Source organism: Clinocottus analis, unplaced genomic scaffold (genome assembly GCF_023055335.1).
Source record: "Clinocottus analis isolate CAN_PGR_092001 unplaced genomic scaffold, fCliAna1.0.p SCAF_15, whole genome shotgun sequence".
Lineage (NCBI taxonomy): Eukaryota > Metazoa > Chordata > Actinopteri > Perciformes > Cottidae > Clinocottus > Clinocottus analis.
The window spans coordinates 4876844-4895077 of NW_027175876.1; the positions used below are offsets into that span (position 1 = coordinate 4876844).

General features: G+C 41.5%; 2 protein-coding genes across 5 annotated transcripts in view; one reads left to right on the top strand and one right to left on the bottom strand.

Annotated features, from left to right (window-relative positions):
- Positions 1–14: 14 nt before the first annotated feature.
- On the top strand, positions 15–17758 carry flvcr2b (FLVCR choline and putative heme transporter 2b). Of its 4 annotated transcripts, XR_011077510.1 has the most exons (11): positions 15–1050; positions 5170–5311; positions 8004–8144; positions 9834–9901; positions 10031–10134; positions 10621–10731; positions 12561–12666; positions 13227–13338; positions 14544–14599; positions 16026–16185; positions 17145–17758. XR_011077510.1 is itself a non-coding variant. In XM_068576751.1 (10 exons), exons 1-10 carry the CDS (start codon positions 457–459, stop codon positions 16113–16115), a joined length of 1524 nt encoding a protein of 507 aa, XP_068432852.1. In that variant the 5' UTR covers positions 15–456; the 3' UTR covers positions 16116–17758. The 4 variants fall into 4 exon arrangements, 3 of the variants coding, with proteins under 3 accessions (XP_068432852.1, XP_068432854.1, XP_068432855.1); XM_068576751.1 differs by having other exon boundaries at positions 16026–17758; XM_068576753.1 differs by lacking the exon at positions 16026–16185.
- Positions 12597–18234, bottom strand: part of LOC137785481 (transforming growth factor beta-3 proprotein-like) — a 48103-nt gene continuing 42465 nt past the window's right edge. Inside the window, exon 8 of the mRNA XM_068576756.1 lies at positions 12597–12692. The gene's annotated coding sequence lies outside the window, so the exon portion shown is untranslated. The remainder of the gene's footprint in view (positions 12693–18234) is intronic.

Genomic DNA, 18234 nt, shown 5'->3' on the forward strand with positions numbered 1-18234 from the left:
CGGTTTCAGTTCGGGGTGGACCGGGCAGGGTCGCAGCAGGCGCTTTGACACGTGTGGACACACGAAAGCCTCGTCGTCAAAGGAGCGTGTATGTAATTTCTCTGTCGCTGGAACGTATTGAACTCTCACAGGAGCCTCAGTCGCCAAAACCCGACTCCGAAACCAACTTGAAACTGTGGAGGAAATGCCGCTCAAACTGGAAGTCGTAAAACGTTTCCTACTTGACTACACACGTATTCTGGAGATTTCAAACAGGCGCTAAGATTTAGTTTCAACTTCTTCTTTTGAATGAAAACATGTCTGTCGTTAGCAAATCGTAACGTGCTGGAAAGTTAACTATTGACACATGAAAACACGGCGAACTTTCAGCCCCTTTCTTTTTGTTGCGAAGTTTCTTTTTGGTTTAACACACTCCCGGTGTATGCTCCATGAGTATATTTAGCACACTGCTTTAATATGAGTGAGAAACTGACGTTGCCGTTCGGAAACACTGCGCCGGACGAGGATCAAACCAAGACAGACCCGGAGGACCGCGTCAATCTGGAGGCGGGAGTCCCGGAGCAGCGCACCGAAGAACCGAGTCCGCAGAGCGGCCACGACGCGCCGCAAACCACCCGCCTGTACAAACGGCGCTGGATGATCGTGCTGCTTTTCAGCTCGTACTCCCTGTGCAACTCCTTCCAATGGATACAGTACGGCATCATCAACAACATTTTCATGAAGTTCTACAACGTGGACGCGTTCACCATAGACTGGATGTCTATGATCTACATGCTGACATACATTCCCTTCATCTTCCCGGTGACCTGGCTGTTGGACAAAAAGGGGCTGCGGGTCATCGCGTTGGTGGCCACGGCGCTCAACTGCGCGGGCACGTGGGTCAAAGTGGCCAGCGTCAAACCCAACCTGTTCGCCGTCACCTTTCTGGGCCAGTTCTGCTGCTCCTTGGCTCAGGTGTTCATCCTCGGGATGCCGTCCAGGATCGCGTCCGTGTGGTTCGGTTCGAAGGAGGTGTCCACCGCCTGCTCCATCGGAGTCTTCGGGAATCAGGTAGGATGAGCCAGTAAATAGGTCACAGGATCGCTGACTGCACTTTAATGATTAGCCCCATTAACCAACCATGCGGACGTTTCCAAATCAATTTGGAACATCCGCGTAATTACGCACGTTGAGGCGCAAGCCACAATGTTGCTTGCTGTGAGAGTGAATGGCAGCAATATACAGTGAAGTAGCATGCAAGAAGTGACCTTTTTTTAATGAATATATCGTACATTTAACACAGAGATGTAGACAACAGTGTCGCTCATGTTATATCCACATTAAACGGTCAATTCACAACCATTTATAATTTACCAGCGACTCAGATCAACCTAAGGCTTGTCCTCAGGTGGTCAAACCTTTGTCTACTTACCCTCAGCCATGGCCATAATAGAAACCACAAATAAATGCAGCTGTAAACAAGATGTCTGAAATAACACATTTGTGTAAATCACCAATATCATAATGGGAGTTAGAAGGCAGCAAAGTAATAATATCTAATGAAACCACATTGGAATGGTCTTTTATTAAAACCATTGGGTCCTCTGGCAAGGCTACTCCACACGTGTTTGATCCTTGCCCAGGGAACGCCTCAACTAGATTTGGAAAAAGGGCAGAATATTGGAGGGTTATCAAATAAGCATTTTTTAATCTCCAAACATGTTTTGTTAGAACAAACTAGGGCTGAATCTTGTGGTTTGTCCAGAAATCAATGTGGCTGAACTTGGAGCAGAGCAGCATTGTGCCGCTGTTAATGTAAGCTCTCGGGCATCAGATGTAACACCAAACAAACAACACTTGAGTCAACTTTCAGTTCATCCATTCACAGTAAAATGTCACTGAGAAGTCACGGCTTAGTGCTGGATAATTAGCGTTGTGAAGAAGTTGGAACAATTTGTGGCCTTTCCAAACTAATGAGCAGGTTGTCAACAACAAATCCTCTGGTTTCTCCTTGTGACTTGTGTTCAACGCTTTGACCTCCACGCAAGTTGAACACCACACGCTCAAAACTGCCTCACAAGACCTTCCTTCATACGAACTCTTGACACTTCCAGACAGCCAGATTACTTGGAGGTATCAGATCTTATTTTCTTCACATCAGAAGCTTTTTCAAGAAGTATTCAAGAATACACTTCAAGACCTGCTTTGCATAAAGTGTCTTGAGACAACAAGACTTGATAAGGACTAGATATCATGCATGTGTTTGAAGGAGTGTCATAGGTTATGACACACATCCTAACTGCCTTTTTTTATCAGCACATCTCATCATGTTATTCCCATGAATGGTCTTCATAAAACAATGAAGTATCAGTGCCTCTTTAACGACATAAAACTCATAGGTATAAATTGATAAACACTGTAAAACTAGTGAATTTGGAAGATTTTCTACATAAACATTACATGGCAGGACTGATAATTATGTGGACATGTGGTATAGAGGGAGATATGTAAAAGCAAAAATGTTGACATATTCCTATCCAAAATTATTATTTTCAATGAAATCAGATAATTAATTTAAAATAAAGATATATATATATATATATATATCATTCACATTTGTAACCCTCTAATATAGTTTTATAAATAATCCTTTTGAAAACCAAGAATTAGTTTACCGTTCTTACATCCATTTTAGCGTTGTTCCACAATTGCACTCCTACATTTTTATCGTTTTCCTGAACAAAAAAAGTTAGTATCATCAACAAAAATAACACATTTTAATAATTTCGTAACATCACAAATATTGCAATGTCAAGTATAAAAAGCATTGGACCAATCACTGATCTCTGTGGTTCTCCACCAGTGACCTTCCTAAATCCTGACACCATGTCATTAACTTGCACACATTGCTGTGGATTTTTCAACTAGCTTTTAAACCAAGAGTGAGCTATCCTTTTTATCCTAAATCCATACTGATGTTCACTCAATAACTTATATTTACTTAAGAGATCTCATTTTAGTACAAATAATCTCACCATTTTACAAACAACTCAGTGATCAATGTAGACACCCTTCTTTTCAATAACAGAAATACGCCTTCCATTCATGGATTCTGTCAGCTTCCTGATATGTTGTCGATCAACTTCTTGTGCAGCAGCAGCGACCACTGCCTCTCTGAGGTGCACTGTTATTCTTCACCGTAAATCTCTCGTTTAAGAAGAGCCCACAAGTTCTGGGCCCGTTCCTGATCCAGCCACGAGGCCATCCAGCCACGGGGCCATCCAGCCACGGGGCCATCCAGCCACGGGGCCATCCATCGAGTCCGGCGTCAAGAGTTGCTCTCCTTGCATCGGTCCAGAAAACCCCTTGAGAAATCTGTCTTCAGATATTTCTCGTCTTGACGTTCCAACTTGCGTGTCTTGTTCCCGTGGGGGTCGGGTTTCAGGCTTTCTGACCATGACTCTGAGCACTGAACACATTGTACTTCTGGAATGTGACAGCTCTGGAAGATAACATGTTCCTGGTAGCTTCACTTTTTCTTCTCAACACGTTTCTTGCGACTCTGCTGACTATTTGCAACAAGACATTTTAGACTTTTTACAATTTCTGAATGTTTTAATCAGTTATGTCTCTTTTTTTTTGCCTAACTGCCAAACAATTATGCATACCTTGACATAGAGTGTTGATCTCCTGAGGCCACACCCTCCCTCATTACATAAATACACATCACCTGATGCTTAAATCAAACAGCGTGTAGACAGTTTGCTTGCACGATAGCAAGCTGTTAGGACACCAGCTCTCACCTCTCACGCTCCCAGGGCCCACTTTTGGACAGCTAAAATGCCACAAGACAATACTTTGAAGGACAACCATGAAAATGCTCTGCTCTGTGGCAAAGAATGGCCGCGGTTCAAGGCTGCAAAGAATGCCGCTCTGGGCCTTGGGTCAATGCAGTGGACTCCAGGACATTTGTACAAAGCCATCTCTATTTGCTCTCAGTTAGATGACAAGACTTTCCAGACAGACCTGACACAGCTGGTCCCCGAGCCTGAGACCAAACTTTACCACCGTCGCTGGCTCATGCTGTTTGTCTTCAGCGTCGTCTCAGGCAGCAACGGCTTCATGTGGCTTCAGTACGGCATCATTAGCAACATATTCATCCACTTCTACAACATTAACTCACTGGCTATCGACTGGCTGTCCATGATCTACCTGCTCACGTACATTCCTCTCATTGGGCCTGTCCTGTGGCTGCTGGAGAACACGGGACTCCGGAAGGTTATCCTCATCGGGTCAGCCTTTAACTGCATTGGTGCTTGGATTAAAGTCGGTAGTGCCAGTCCAATCATGTTCCCAGTCACCATGTTGGGCCAGTTTGTGTGCTCGGTAGCGACCGTGTTTTTCATTGGTATTCCTTCTTATCTTGCCTCAGTGTGGTTTGGAGAGAAAGAGGTTTCCACGGCTTGTTCCATCGGAGTTATGGGAAACCAGGTTTGTCTGACTGTCTCCTCTAAAAGCAGGGTTCACACAGGGAGGCAGCTGTCTGGAGAATGCAGATGCCAGAAGCACATAGGACTGCTAGTGTCTTGGTGTGAGAGTCCAGAGAAAATTGTGTTAACTGTTTGCTGAAACCTCCTCTTTGTGCTTTGTCTCTTTAGCAGTTTAAACATAAAAACAAGTTCCCAATTGAGAAGTTGTGCATTGGATTATTCAGAAAAGAAATATGCTTGTAAAACATAAAGACATATGATTTGGTTGTTATGAGACAACACATATTGAAAGTTGTTTGTTGTTGGTAAAACGTTGCATGCACTATGTTTCATTAACTTGCATAGGACTGACAATTTTAAAAAGATACCAGTTGATAGTAATGAAAAATATAACCACCAATATGTACTGAAGATAATACTGCTCTAAGCTACCTTTCGAGACTAATTGGATCATAGTTATTAAATGTACATTTAAACCAATCAATAATATGACATTACTGAAATATTCACTTCAAGTGTTGTTAAAACAAGCAACAATTGCTCTTGAATATATATTGTGGTACCACTCAGTCAGTATGTAGGGTCTATAGAAAATATTCGATATTAAAATATCTTTGATTTAATTATTACAGAAGAATAATGTGTGGTCACTTCCGAACTGTGTCTTTAATTCATATTGTATGTGTTGGTTGTCTTCTAGCTGGGTATTGCCATCGGGTTCCTTGTGCCTCCCATCCTCGTGCCTAACGTGGACGACCTAGATGAGCTGGCTCACCACATCAGTATTATGTTCTACATCACAGCAGGAGTGGCGACTGTACTCTTACTCCTTGTTATCTTCGGTAAGGTGTGTCATGTTTAACATTATGGCTTAGTCCACTTTACAGACTAGTGTTTTCTTATTTCCATTTTGAATTTACATACAATCTAGAATAACTGGATTTATATGCTGTTTTAAAACTGATTTATCTGGATCCTGTAACCAAGGCGAGATGGTCAGTGATGCAGTTAAGTGAATGAAAGTTGACATCACCTCAGTCCACTTCCCCACATATTATCGTGTCTCTGAAACATACTCTTACACTTCTTCTTCTTCTTGTCCATTGTCTTGGCCTTTTTCACAAAGTCCAGTGGGATTTTCTGATTCAGTGGATCCTCCTGATGATGGCTCTGACAAGAAGCACCATTCAATGAACAAGAAAAGTGCTGACTTGCACAATTAAACCCTCCCTGAAGGGGAAAGTCAGAAAAAGATAATATTGTGGGACAAGTAAGTGCAGGAGAAATGTCACAAACGGGTACAAGAGTGTTATTTTGTCAAGGACATGTTTGTTAGAAATGCATTAGAAATATCGAGAGCAGTGTCGATCGTTTTACACTGCATTTTTTGGACCGTTTGCGGCGCGCCATTTGTGTACTTTCAGTGCACTGAATCCTGCTGGTTTTGTCAGTGTGGCGCCCTAAGCACTAAAAGTTAGTGCTCAAGTGTCCGGTAGTAGACACACCATATATGTTCACAAAAGGACATTTTCTGGTAAACTGGTGTGACTTTACATAAGTGACAAACAGGATGTGAGTTGCTAGTAAATATGCTTAGTTCTCGTCTTCTTTATATTGGCTGACTATGACTTTTGACCCTCTTTGTCTTTTTCCAACGAGTTTATATTTTTAGCAACTCGCATGTAGAACATGTTCCTGTGTGTTATTGAGGGAAAAATGATATATTTCATTTTTATTTAGATACAACCATTATTTAGCCAGATAGCACAGATAACAGAATTTTTTTTTAAAAACTTAAAAATTTAAACCCCATTAAAAACGGACAAATTGCATTAAATAATTTGCATTCAATGTTAGAACAAGTACATCCAGTGCTCAAATGATGCTTGATCCTGTTTTTACAATCTGGCATGCATTGTGACATAGTGAAATGTCTCTGCAGAAAGAAGTTACAAAGGAGGTTGTTAGCATGTAGTAGTCTTCTATAGAGAACAGTGGGCTGCGGAGTTGTAGGAGGAGGAACAAGTTTCATGAAAAAGCTGTTGTCCTGTCAGGACAGGGGGAGGGCAGCTGAGCTTGTAAGCGTTCTGCATTCAGAAACACAAAAGCATGCTTGTGAAGGCATTCCATAGTGGCACCATGTACAGCATTCAGACAAACTGTCAGTGTTTGTTTCAGGAGAAGGAAGGATGAATATTTTTGAATTCACCCATGTTGGAGTCATGTGATGGGATCCTATTGGGCAATGGATGTGACTTCTGCTTCTCTTAGGTAATTCTTACCAGCCAGCCACAGTGGTTTCATGATATGACGCATACACTCGCACACCCTCACTCATGCATGCGAGATGCCATGTGTGAGGGTTGTCCTGCTGGCAGGGCCATCTGTAGCCCTGCAACAAGCCTGTGAGTCAGCAGGGCAGACAAAGTCCCAGGATTCAGTGATTTGCATAAAGTGTGTGCGAAGCGAGGAGAGAGGAGAAGTTTGGCCGCTGCCTTCCTCTAAACAAATTGTCAGCCAAAGTTCACAACAAAGAGTCTGCATTTAGAGACTATATGAGTGGATCTGGTTCATTGAATTAGGGGAATCCCCCGCAGGGTGACAAGGAAAAAAATTGCATGCACAAGTATTTGAATATAATTACATTTCCATGGACTTCCTTTGAATTACAACGACACGCAGTAAAATGTAGCTGATATTATTAATAGCTCAAAGAGCCAGTTTGTCTCACGGGATTAGTGAGACCTGGTTACTGAACACACACCCTCAAGTCTTATTTGGAAACCGCTGGGTCAGCGCCAAGACGCCACAAAGACAGACGTCTACATTTCCCCCTGTTTCCCAGAGGGCAGCTTAAATAGAAAGTGGTCACGCCACAGTTGTCACCAGAAAGGCTGTTGTGCTGAGCGTGTACATGTGTGGACCTGTTCAGCTGCGTCTGAATGTGTCCTGTTCCAAGGCTCACCTTTATGAAGTGTTTTTCATTCCTTGTGTCCAGTTGAGAAACAGGATGTCCAACTGTAACCTTAATGCACCCTTAATATTACCCTTAGAATTTGCTCTTTTAGTGTCTTGAAAGTAAAAAGAAATTGAGTGAGTGAAATATACAGTGTGTATTGTATAGCTCTTTATGCACATTTTCCTTTAATTCCATGAGGCTTCATTTTCATATTTGTAAATGCCACAATGTTGACTTATAACTGGAATTTCAGTTGTTTAGGTTTGAGTTCATCAGGACAACATCAGCCATGACGAAGGTACCAAAGAGGCATTAATAAAACAACAAATTGCTGACACAATATGAAACGTTAAATATGAAGCACATTAGCCAATATATCAGGACATATATAGCTGCCTATATTAATATATATCTTGACATGTATAAATAACACATTATTCTGAACATCAGTTTGTTCATGGCTGATCTCCATGTTCACCTGTGGCCTGCGTTGTATTTTTTGTGTGCAAGTATTGAGTTTGCAGCTGCTGTTCAGTGAGTTCCCTGCATTAAACTTTGATTTCTCCGCATGTCAGTCTTCCAGGAGCGTCCTAATATTCCTCCGACTCAGGCCCAGGCCACAGCTCGTAGCATCCCACCAGAGCAATACTCCTACATGGCCTCCATTCGGCGGCTGCTCCGAAACCGGCCCTTCAACCTCCTGATCATCACTTACGGTCAGTCATCACCCTGCTCCAGTAAAAGCAGAGTACTTTGTTTATGTCGTGGTTTTTATTTTTAGAAAATATTTAGTATATAGTTTCTATAAGTGCATTATCTCTCACTGTAACCACTAAAGTTGCAATAACCAATTTTTTATATATGACATATAACTTTTTTAAGTAGTTATGGCAAACTTGTTCGCAAACAGTTGCGGATTTTCACATCCAGAAGTTACAGATGATCAATATAATTCATTGGTAGTCAATGTTCACTCTCTTTTAGCTCTGCTTTAGGTCTCCACCATCTTCTGAGGGATTTTTTTTCTTCAATTTTTATCCAAAGAAATTAAACTTGTTTATATACCGTAAAAGTCAGGTTACAAGCCACTCCTTACCTTTGGTGGGTGTCCCCGCTGTAGAAAGCTAGCGCTGCTGCTAGCTCCCCGCTGTCCGAGTCAGGTTTCAGGCCATGGCTGGTCCCGCTAGCTCCTTGCTAGCTCCCGCTGTCCGAGTCGGGTTTCGAGCCACGGCTGGTCCGCTAGCTCCTTGCTAGCTCCCTGACAACCATCGAAGGTAGCGGGACCAGCCGTGGCTCGAAACCTGACTCGGACAGCGGGGAGCTAGCAGCAGTGCTAGCTGGCTACAGCGGGGAGCTAGCAGGGACACCCACCGAAGGTAGTAGTGGCTTGTAACCCGACTTTTACAGTACTTATTTACTTTTATATAGTCATTGCCTTATTTATTCATTTCAGGATTTATTTTATTCAATTAATCTTGAATGAAATGATATTCCATAGTTACACCCTTAGCTGATTATCAGGAAAAGCCCCAACACGTCATTTTTCCCGACAAGTTTATCGAATCATTAAATGTCATAGATAGTGAGGGAGTGTGTCCTGGGGAGGTACAAAGTTTGCTTATAGTCTGACAATGTTTAACAAAAGGTCGATGTGACCTGAAGATGAAACATGTTATGAAGGTAAAGATCTTAGATATGAAATGAGTTCGTCTCGTGTATTAAGTCACATCGATTAGTCAAACAGCTTTGAGCAGTTTAAGGAAACACTTTTTGACTTCTCTTAAACTTACCGAGGTCATTTCACGTGACACAACTCATGTGACTATTATTAGTGTGTTATTATTGTGTGTGTGTGTGTGTGTGTGTGTGTGTCTCTGTCCTACTGTCTTTTCACGTCATAGAGAGTGTTCAGTGTTTTCTTTACTATTTATCTGTCAATTATCAGTAACCTGTTGGTTTGGTCATATTGTTTGTACCTTTTGAGTGTCACTCCATCCTTTTGGCTGTAGCTCCACCTGGCCATGTGTGTTGGAGCTGCTTCCTGAGGTGGATCCTGAATATATTACTGTAGTCAAGTAACAGACTAATTCATATTTGCACATGCTTGTTCTAAGCAGGGGTACAGTATGTTCTTTCTGTGCCGGGTATGTCTGAGTTGCAGACGTTATCTAAAACTTTTCTTCAAGGATTAAAACACTCAGTGCTGTCATGTCCTTTTATAGAAATCCTTGGTTTGAGACAGCTCTCTGTTTTGGAAACCAGCCTGATGAGAACCCAAGCCCTCCGACTAATCACTTTAGAGTATTTTGCTCACTGATTCCTTAACCTAAATGTTTTAAAAGATGTTTTTGTCCTCTGGGTCACGGTGTGCAGACTTTTGTTTGACATTATTTCTCAACTCGCAGGTTTGAACGTGGGTTGTTTCTATGCTGTTGGCACGCTGCTGAACCGTATGATCATCGAGCATTACCCAGTAAGTTCCTGCCTACTGCTTCTGTATGTGGGTACACATAAGTATAGTGCCTCCTCTGTATTACCATGTGCTTTTCCTTGTAAATCCATTAGGCCACTAATCTATATCTTATTGTCCTTGACCCTTTAGGGAGAAGAGGTGAATGCCGGGAGGATTGGCCTCACCATTGTCATTGCGGGGATGGTCGGCTCCCTCATCTGTGGCCTTTGGTTGGACAAAACAAAAACCTACAAGTAAGTCAAATGTCAGCATTTTTCTTTTCCTCCTGAAGGAGATTTTAAGTTTCCTGGGTTGGGTCTCTGTCTGCTCGCTGTTCAAACAGTGTTCTTACTGACCTCGTAGGATCACTGTGAATGAATGTTTTTGTGACAATCTGACGTGTATTCTCGCCAAACATGTCTCGTCTATTCGTGAGTAGCTGTGATTATGTTGAAAGTTTTAAAGAAGCCCTGTGGGTCCTGTGTGCATGCACAAAAACAAACGAAAGAAATGGCTCCACGGCACCACCAATGGTCAAAAACTCCACAATGCACGAAGAAGGAGAGAATCTGGCTGTAATGTTAAGTCAGACTGCTTTTAATCTGAATACATCTTTTAAATCACCTAAAAAGCTCCAGTAGTCTACTGCAGCGCCGAGGTACAATGCAGCAGTACTCCGAATTTACCGTAATGATGAATTATAATGCTCATTGTTGTATATCTTTCTCGTGTTTTTCCAGGCAGACGACTCTCGCAGTCTACGGCATGTCTCTGGTGGGGATGATCGTCTACGCCGCAACGCTCAATCTGGGACACCTCTGGGTGGTCTTCATCACCGCTGGAGCTCTTGGGTATTTTCATTAATTTATTGCTTTGATCTCAGGATGTTTTTACTACACACTTAATTTGTTCAATCGAGGAACAGAAAAACTGATAATAAATTTGTGAAGAAATATTTACAACCAAAAATGTATTTCAAGATGGATTATATCGTAATTAAGACCGCTGAAGAGTGACCTTAATAACATCATATTTTAAATTCTAACTCCTTGCACATGTCTTATAAGGAGGTTGTTAGAAAAAATTCACTCGACCCCTCGGAGTAAAATCATTAAAACAGAAACATTTATTCGTTGCAAGGAAGGAGCAAAGTCAGAAGTACAACGTGATAGACAAATTGCATATCCAAGACTGCTCAAAGATCTCTCAAAGAACCACCACTATAAATGATTAAAAACTGCAGGAAATCTGCAACCCTGTTTAATAATAATAATTCTCCAAGTGTGATATTTCTGCTGTCATTTGTAACAATTATTTACAGACATGTTTATTTAGAGATCTGTGGCTTAATAAGTATTAAGCATACACACAGTAGGCTCTAATAGGAGGATGTGACTACCCACCTACTTCACCAGTACATATACTCAGTATATAGAGCAGAGGTGAGGAGCCTCTCGCTCATGGGATAAGAAAAAGGGGTGGATGCAAACCACAGCTGTGTGGAATCATCTTTAACAGCGAATTAAAATGACTTCACCACATCTGATGCATTCACTTTAATCATAACTGCTTTCCAGTGAGGGCTTGGTCCATGCTTTATATTAAAAACAAACAAATAGTGGGATGATTCCAATTTAAAGATTTACAAGCATCACAGTACTGTGGGTGTGATGCATTAATATTAAGGTTGTAGAGCTACGATGAATTAAATAAAAGTTAAAAATTAGCAGGGAAAAAAAGCAGATCTTGTTGCCAGCAGGAGCTTTACATGCAGTCGTATGTGGCTGTTGTGAAATCGTTCCACCGCTTCAGAGGTAGTGATTGGTCGTCCACACTTTTGTGAGGGCACGCCTGCAATGATACACATGTCAGGCACGCATACCGACCATGGCACATTGTTCATGTGACTCAGGCTGAACTGTCAAACTCAAACGGAAGGAAAAACTGAATTGTTAATGGAGACTAAATTAACTCCAGCAATTCCAGCTATTGCATTCATAAAGTTAACATTTCTTTTCCAGTGTCTGTGTACAAGCATTGTCCTGGGTCTGGGTTTTTATTCCTCTCTGCATCATTAGCTTACTCCCTTACTTAATCCCTTACTCTGGATGGACAGGAACCCTCACGTACCATTGATCTATGACTTTGTTCGCAAATAATATATACATAGACAAATAATACCTTGTGTACTGACACAGGCTGATGTGTTTTGCTGCTGCTGCCATGTTAGAACATTGTTATTTAGTTTAACGTTTCAACACTTCAGTGGAAGAACCTGTTGTTCCTGTACGGCAATGTCATTATATTTATATTTAGCATTGTGTAAAACCATATAAGTTGCTTAGTCTTAGTAAATTAACATTTGTTAGATTAAAAAGTTAAGGATAAAGTCTGTCTTTTTTTCTTTCTTTTTACGCATTCACCCAACGCAGTCATGCAAAAATACTGGCTCTATTATTTAAATGTAGAGAAAATTAGTAACATAAAGGTCGTGGTTTATCAGAAGAAAGAGGTTAAATGAGCTGTTCTTCTTTTTGATTCATCATGAGGTTTACTGTGTGTGTGTGTGTGTGTGTGTGTGTGTGTGTGTGTGTGTGTGTGTGTGTGTGTGTGTGTGTGTGTGTGTGTGTGTGTGTGTGTGTGTGTGTGTGTGTGTGTGTGTGTGTGTGTGTGTGTCCAGGTTCTTCATGACGGGCTACCTGCCGTTGGGCTTTGAGTTTGCAGTGGAGCTGACGTACCCGGAGTCAGAGGGAACCTCATCTGGACTCCTCAACTGTTCCGCACAGGTGCAGCTCAATGACACACAAGGTCACTGAAAACATAACGGAGCAGAAATGCCCACAGAGATGGCGTGAGAACAAATGCTTCTACTGGTTGTACAGAAAAAAGTGAGTCATTTGACTTCTTTCACCTGAATAGTCACTAGGTATTTTAGAAGGTGACTAAAGAGACCCGGGTACATATATGAACATGGTAGCTCAAAACAGAATCCATGCGGTCAAATGTGCTAAAGTCTGCAGAGGAGTTTGTTCCTCACACGCAAACAAACATTATTCTTGTTTATGAATTATGACACTAGCACCATTCACGATACTGGGGAAAAGAGCGCTAAATAGCTGATTGCAGGAAGTGGCTCCATAATACTCAAGCTTCCCCTGAATGCAGCAGTTATGCCCGAAGATTTGGCCTCCACTTCTCAAAAGGCCTTCACTGTGGATAAAGTGGAGAGCTTGAAGGGCTTCGGCGACCGTTTGTTTTGCTGCGTTCTTTCATTGGGGTCGTGTGAGTGCTTACATTTGCGCACCAGCTGTAAGCATCACTGTTGCTTTGTGTTGTGCACGCACAGGTGTTTGGAATTATATTCACCATCTGCCAGGGCAAGATCATCGACAGCTTTGGCACACTGGCAGGAAACATCTTCCTCTGTGTTTTTCTTCTAATCGGAGCAATAATGACCGGTAAGACCTTTTCTGACTGTGGAACATGCTGTGTGGCATTAAAACATACGGCAACGCCCACAAATTCTTTATGTATGTATATATGTGTGTGTGTGTGTGTGTGTTTCTGTAATAAGTTTACTACGGTCCTGTGGGAAAAACATGTTGAATTCCAGGAATGCAGAAGTCGATTACTGTGTAACTGTAAACTTGTTTCAAGGTTGAATGCTGTGACGCAGAGGGTATGTTACATAATGAGAAATGTGTTTTAGTGTTGCATTTACTTGCATTTACAATGTTATATATTGCCAAGAATGTGGGTTTAATTTAGGGGAATGTCTTTTTTTTTCTTCTTTTTAAAGTTAAAGTTTGGGAAACGGGTATTTAGCTGTTCCCTCTGTCCCCCTCACTCAAAGTCACTGCTTTAGTAACGTTCAGGAGGTGAAACCTTAAACATTTGGTTGTCGATTGACAGAGTATTGAAAATCTTTGCATCACTCAGAAAAGTGATTAACATACAGTCAGAAGACAAAGAAACAGCAGTTCGTCTCCACGTTAAATTAAATGTAGACGTTATGTCTCAGTTGCCACCTCTGTCAATAAAAAGCCACACAACTTTTTGCACAGCCCATTTAGCAGTTAATGAGCAATATATAACTTTTAAAAGATTCAGTCGCCACTGAAGCGTGAAACATTGTGCACACTAGAAAAAACACTGCAAGACATTTTGGTGATTTTTTTTTTTTTTTTTTTCTGCTCACAAAAGTCAGCAGACTTACTCAGCATTCAGACATATGAGTGGGCTTCTTGATGTGGTCGTCATGCCAGTTGTGGTCTCACAAAGCTGCTCTTTACCCGATACAACTGAACTCCCACTTCTATGATTTGGTGAAATACCGCAGACAGGCCCGTATTCTGGCTCTGTAATATATTTCACAAAGGTTATTCATTCTCCTTTTGTGGACATTAAGGTTAATGATTATGCTGTTTTCAGAATTTTGCAAAGCTTAAGAGTAAGTTAGGATGCATGTTTTGTGTTAAACATACTGTATTTTCTTTAGATTTGCATTTGGCACAGTCTTCTCAACAATATAGTATATCACTGTATACTGCGAACAGTCCGTGCACAAAAGCCCCCTACTGGACACCTTTATTTAACATTTTATTTATAAAGTTTCATTATCTCATGCAGCCTTTTCCTGTTCTATTTCTTCATTCCTCTGTAGGCTTTATTAAGTCTGATCTGCGGAGACAAAAAGCAAACCGGATGGCCAAAGCAGCAGTAAGTGTGCAAGCGAGATGTGTGGCGTTGTGCTGTGTCTGCGTGTTTGTCTGTTGTGGATACTAAAGTGGAATGATGGTGGCGGTGGTATAATTTCACGACACGGTTGATCTTTTGACAGCACGAGGCCGGAATAGCACAGGTGTAAATAATATAATTAATGACGGCTGAATTCCATTTCGCTGCTTCAGTTTCATTGTCGGGTTCTCCCATAATAACCGACACGCGAATGGACAGAGCCTTCGTTAATGTTATTAGTAAAACGTGTGCTTTTCCTACTCTGGCGGGTCAAAATCCCTGCTGGGGGGGAAAAAAGGCCCACGTGTGGTGTACGTGTTTGCATGTCATTGTTTTTCGTGCGCTCAAGGTCAAAGTGTGTCTTGTGCTGCTCCAGAAATAACTCTCTTCTCCCTATTGTGTCTATTTTTATTGATTTAAGTCGGCCTGCATGCCAGCCCCAATTTAACATACAAATATTGGTGACCATGAGCTGATACTGCCACACTGCCTCTGCTGCCTTCATCTTTTCTCAGTTGTGTTGTTTAACAACCGAGCATGCATCTGCTTGCATGTTAAAAACATGTGTGAACTAACAAACGTCTTTGTGGATTATTTAATGTATCTGGATAGTACCAGCAAGTAGTGTTGTAATCCATGTTCTTAACCCATGCTGGATAGTTATTTCCTTGTGCATGTCTTTCTTTTTCACCATCACCAAATAACTTGCCTGCCTTTGGTAGCAGATTGTTGGATAAAGAACAAGCAATGCTGCCCTCAGGAGGTGACATGGTCATGCACAACATTGTCATTATTTATGCCTGTGTGAGTCTCCAAGGTCCGTGATGAAGTTACTCATGAGGAGAGCAGCACGTTATTATTCTAATGTACAGACGCAGTGAGGAATATAGAGAGGAAATACTCATAAAGAGAGAAGTTAGATGAGATGACTGATACCACTCGCATCTGTCTGGTAAACACTAAGCTGGTGCAGAGCCAGCAGACTATTAGCTTAGCATTAAAGATAGAAGCAGGGGGAACCGGTTAGCCTGCCTCCTTTTTTTTTTGTCTTGTGTTTAATCTGTACACACAGGTGTAAAAACACTAATTCACAATGTATGGGTGTTTTTACAGGTGCATATGGAGGAAACTCACCTTTTTTAGTGGTATCAATTTTCTCAACTTGCACTCCGAAATATGAAAATGTACAACTATTCCTTTAAGAAATACATCCAAGCTGGATTTGACTTGAAATTCAATAATCTCAGTTTATATATTAAAACATAGAGACGAGATTAATTAAAGCATGATTCAGGGGGCTATTTGAAAAACTGGTAGATCAGATTCCGTGGCAGCAACTTCATCCTGGACCGGAGACTCGCGCCTCTATGAGCACTGAATGAGAAGTGATGGGCAGCTGTTGTTTTAGGCGGCGGGGCAGACGTCGGGACAAGACTACGGAAGCGGGGCGCTAATCTCCTGGCCGGAGACTCCTCCTTCTTCAAAGCCTGATCAATAAACCTTTCTGCTTCCACAAAACAAAACACAAAATCTCCTCAAATCTTAGCTTGACATGCTAATGCACAAAGGTAGGCGCACCGATCAACAGCACACACTGTCTGTAACCAACAGCACCCACTGCACGGCCTTCCACCTGCCACTGTTCAACCGGCCTTAGCGGTCTCCCACGCTGTTTCTGACGCTCACGCTGTAGTCAATTCTCACAATTATGTAAATATGAAGGGGGAAAAAAAAAATCACGTCACTTGTTTTCAAGTTTGGGATTTCAGATTTTTAGAGGCATGAATGGTCTTGTACACATTTGGACACTTGGATTTGAAACTACATCTTGAAACTACAGTCCTATTTATTCATGTGCTGTTTCATACTGTATACATATGGCCTTTTGATGAGGAGACATTTGTAAAGGTGTAAATGATTAAATGAATGATGGCTGACTTTGATTTAGCGGCCTTGGTTTTAGCGTGGAGAGAGAGAGAGAGAAGGAGAGAGGGAGAGAGGGAGAGAGAGAGAGAGGAGCAGAGCAACATGCGAAGCTGCTTTTTATGCCTTAAACCGCTTGATAATTGTAGGACTAGCTATGAGCCTCAGCCAGCAATACAATTGATCATCTTGGTTCTATATTTTTTCCTTTTGCGAAGATCGATGTATTTTGTGCACCTTGTGTCTGTCAGTCATCTGAAGCAACAGTTGTAAGATAATGTGAAAAAGATCATCAGGGCTTTTTTTTAGACACATTATGTTGATTTTCATTTTCTGTGTGTGTGTGTGTGTGTGTGTGTGTGTGTGTGTGTGTGTGTGTGTGTGTGTGTGTGTGTGTGTGTGTGTGTGTGTGTGTGTGTGTGTGTGTGTGTGTGTGTGTGTGTGTGTGTGTGTGTGAAGACTGAGCACGTTGGAAGGAAAGATGGACGTTACTGTTTTTGATGAATTCTCAAAATCGGCCACCAATCAACTTCAAATCTACAGAGACAACTTCTGTGTCGACTCCCTCAAACGGTTGAATTAATGAGCCCGTTTTGATTGACAGGGACCTCCTGACTGCCACAATGGGAGCCTGGCTGCACCGGTTATCATCAACGAAGCCAAGTTTTAAACACACACACACACACACACACACACACACACACACACACACACACACACACACACACACACACACACACACACACACACACACACACACACACACACACACACACACACACACACACACAAATGCCTTGAATGGCCGTCTCCATCCTGTTGCAGTGTGCCACCACCAGGATGTCTTTAGACCCACTTTCCTTCTAAGCAGAGTTACATTTACAATGTTGTGTTAACGATTTCAAAATGAAATGCTAAATTTGAATCTTAGAATGCACAATGTACAAATTCACTGTTCAAAAAGATATATTATAATTATGTATAAATGTGAATGCTCCATTAAATGTCATATCTATGATATTTTATAAATTATTTAAATACAAATAAATCTCCAATTTTACCAGTCTTTTACGTTTACAGTTGATCATGTACAGTATACAGTTGTTTTTTGTTGTGATTTTCGAAGTGATTAAAATATTTTAGTCCACAGCAGCAGATTAACAGGTTTATAATCTATGGCAGTTCACAGTAATGGATTAAATATGTATTATACATTGTGCCATATATGTAATTCATAAAAAATCATAACTCTATTCATGTTTATGTGTTTAATATTAAACTAAACTGTTTTATAAAGTGTCTCTCATCATTTGGTGACGATGTTTATCTTATGGTGCAGATATCTAACTGAAAGCCCTCAGATCATTGTCAACAAACGCACACAGTCTCTCTCTCTTTCTCTCTCTCTCTCTCTCTCTCTCTCTCTCTCTCTCTCTCTCTCTCTCTCTCTCTCTCTCGTCACAAGATTTATACTTGCAGACTTTATGTGCTATTAAGACAGTACAATTAAACTAAGTTAATGTCCTTGTTTGTAAAGAAGGACATTCACTTTATTCGAGGCTGGGTTACAGACTGGGTATCTGTCAACCGCCCTGGGCCCCTAAAGCCTCTGAGGGCACAAAGACTCTCTGTTGAGACTTTCTGCAGTAAGTTTCTGTGTTAGGCCCCTAGTTCAAACCGGTTTGAAGGTACAT

Bases quoted from the DNA above. Each gene is read 5' to 3' on its own strand.
- flvcr2b (XM_068576754.1), top strand. From the start codon at position 3,820: ATGCCACAAGACAATACTTTGAAGGACAACCATGAAAATGCTCTGCTC. The intron at 9,902-10,030 runs GTAAGTTCCTGC...TTGACCCTTTAG, and splicing joins TGATCATCGAGCATTACCCA to GGAGAAGAGGTGAATGCCGG. The intron at 10,135-10,620 runs GTAAGTCAAATG...GTGTTTTTCCAG, and splicing joins GACAAAACAAAAACCTACAA to GCAGACGACTCTCGCAGTCT.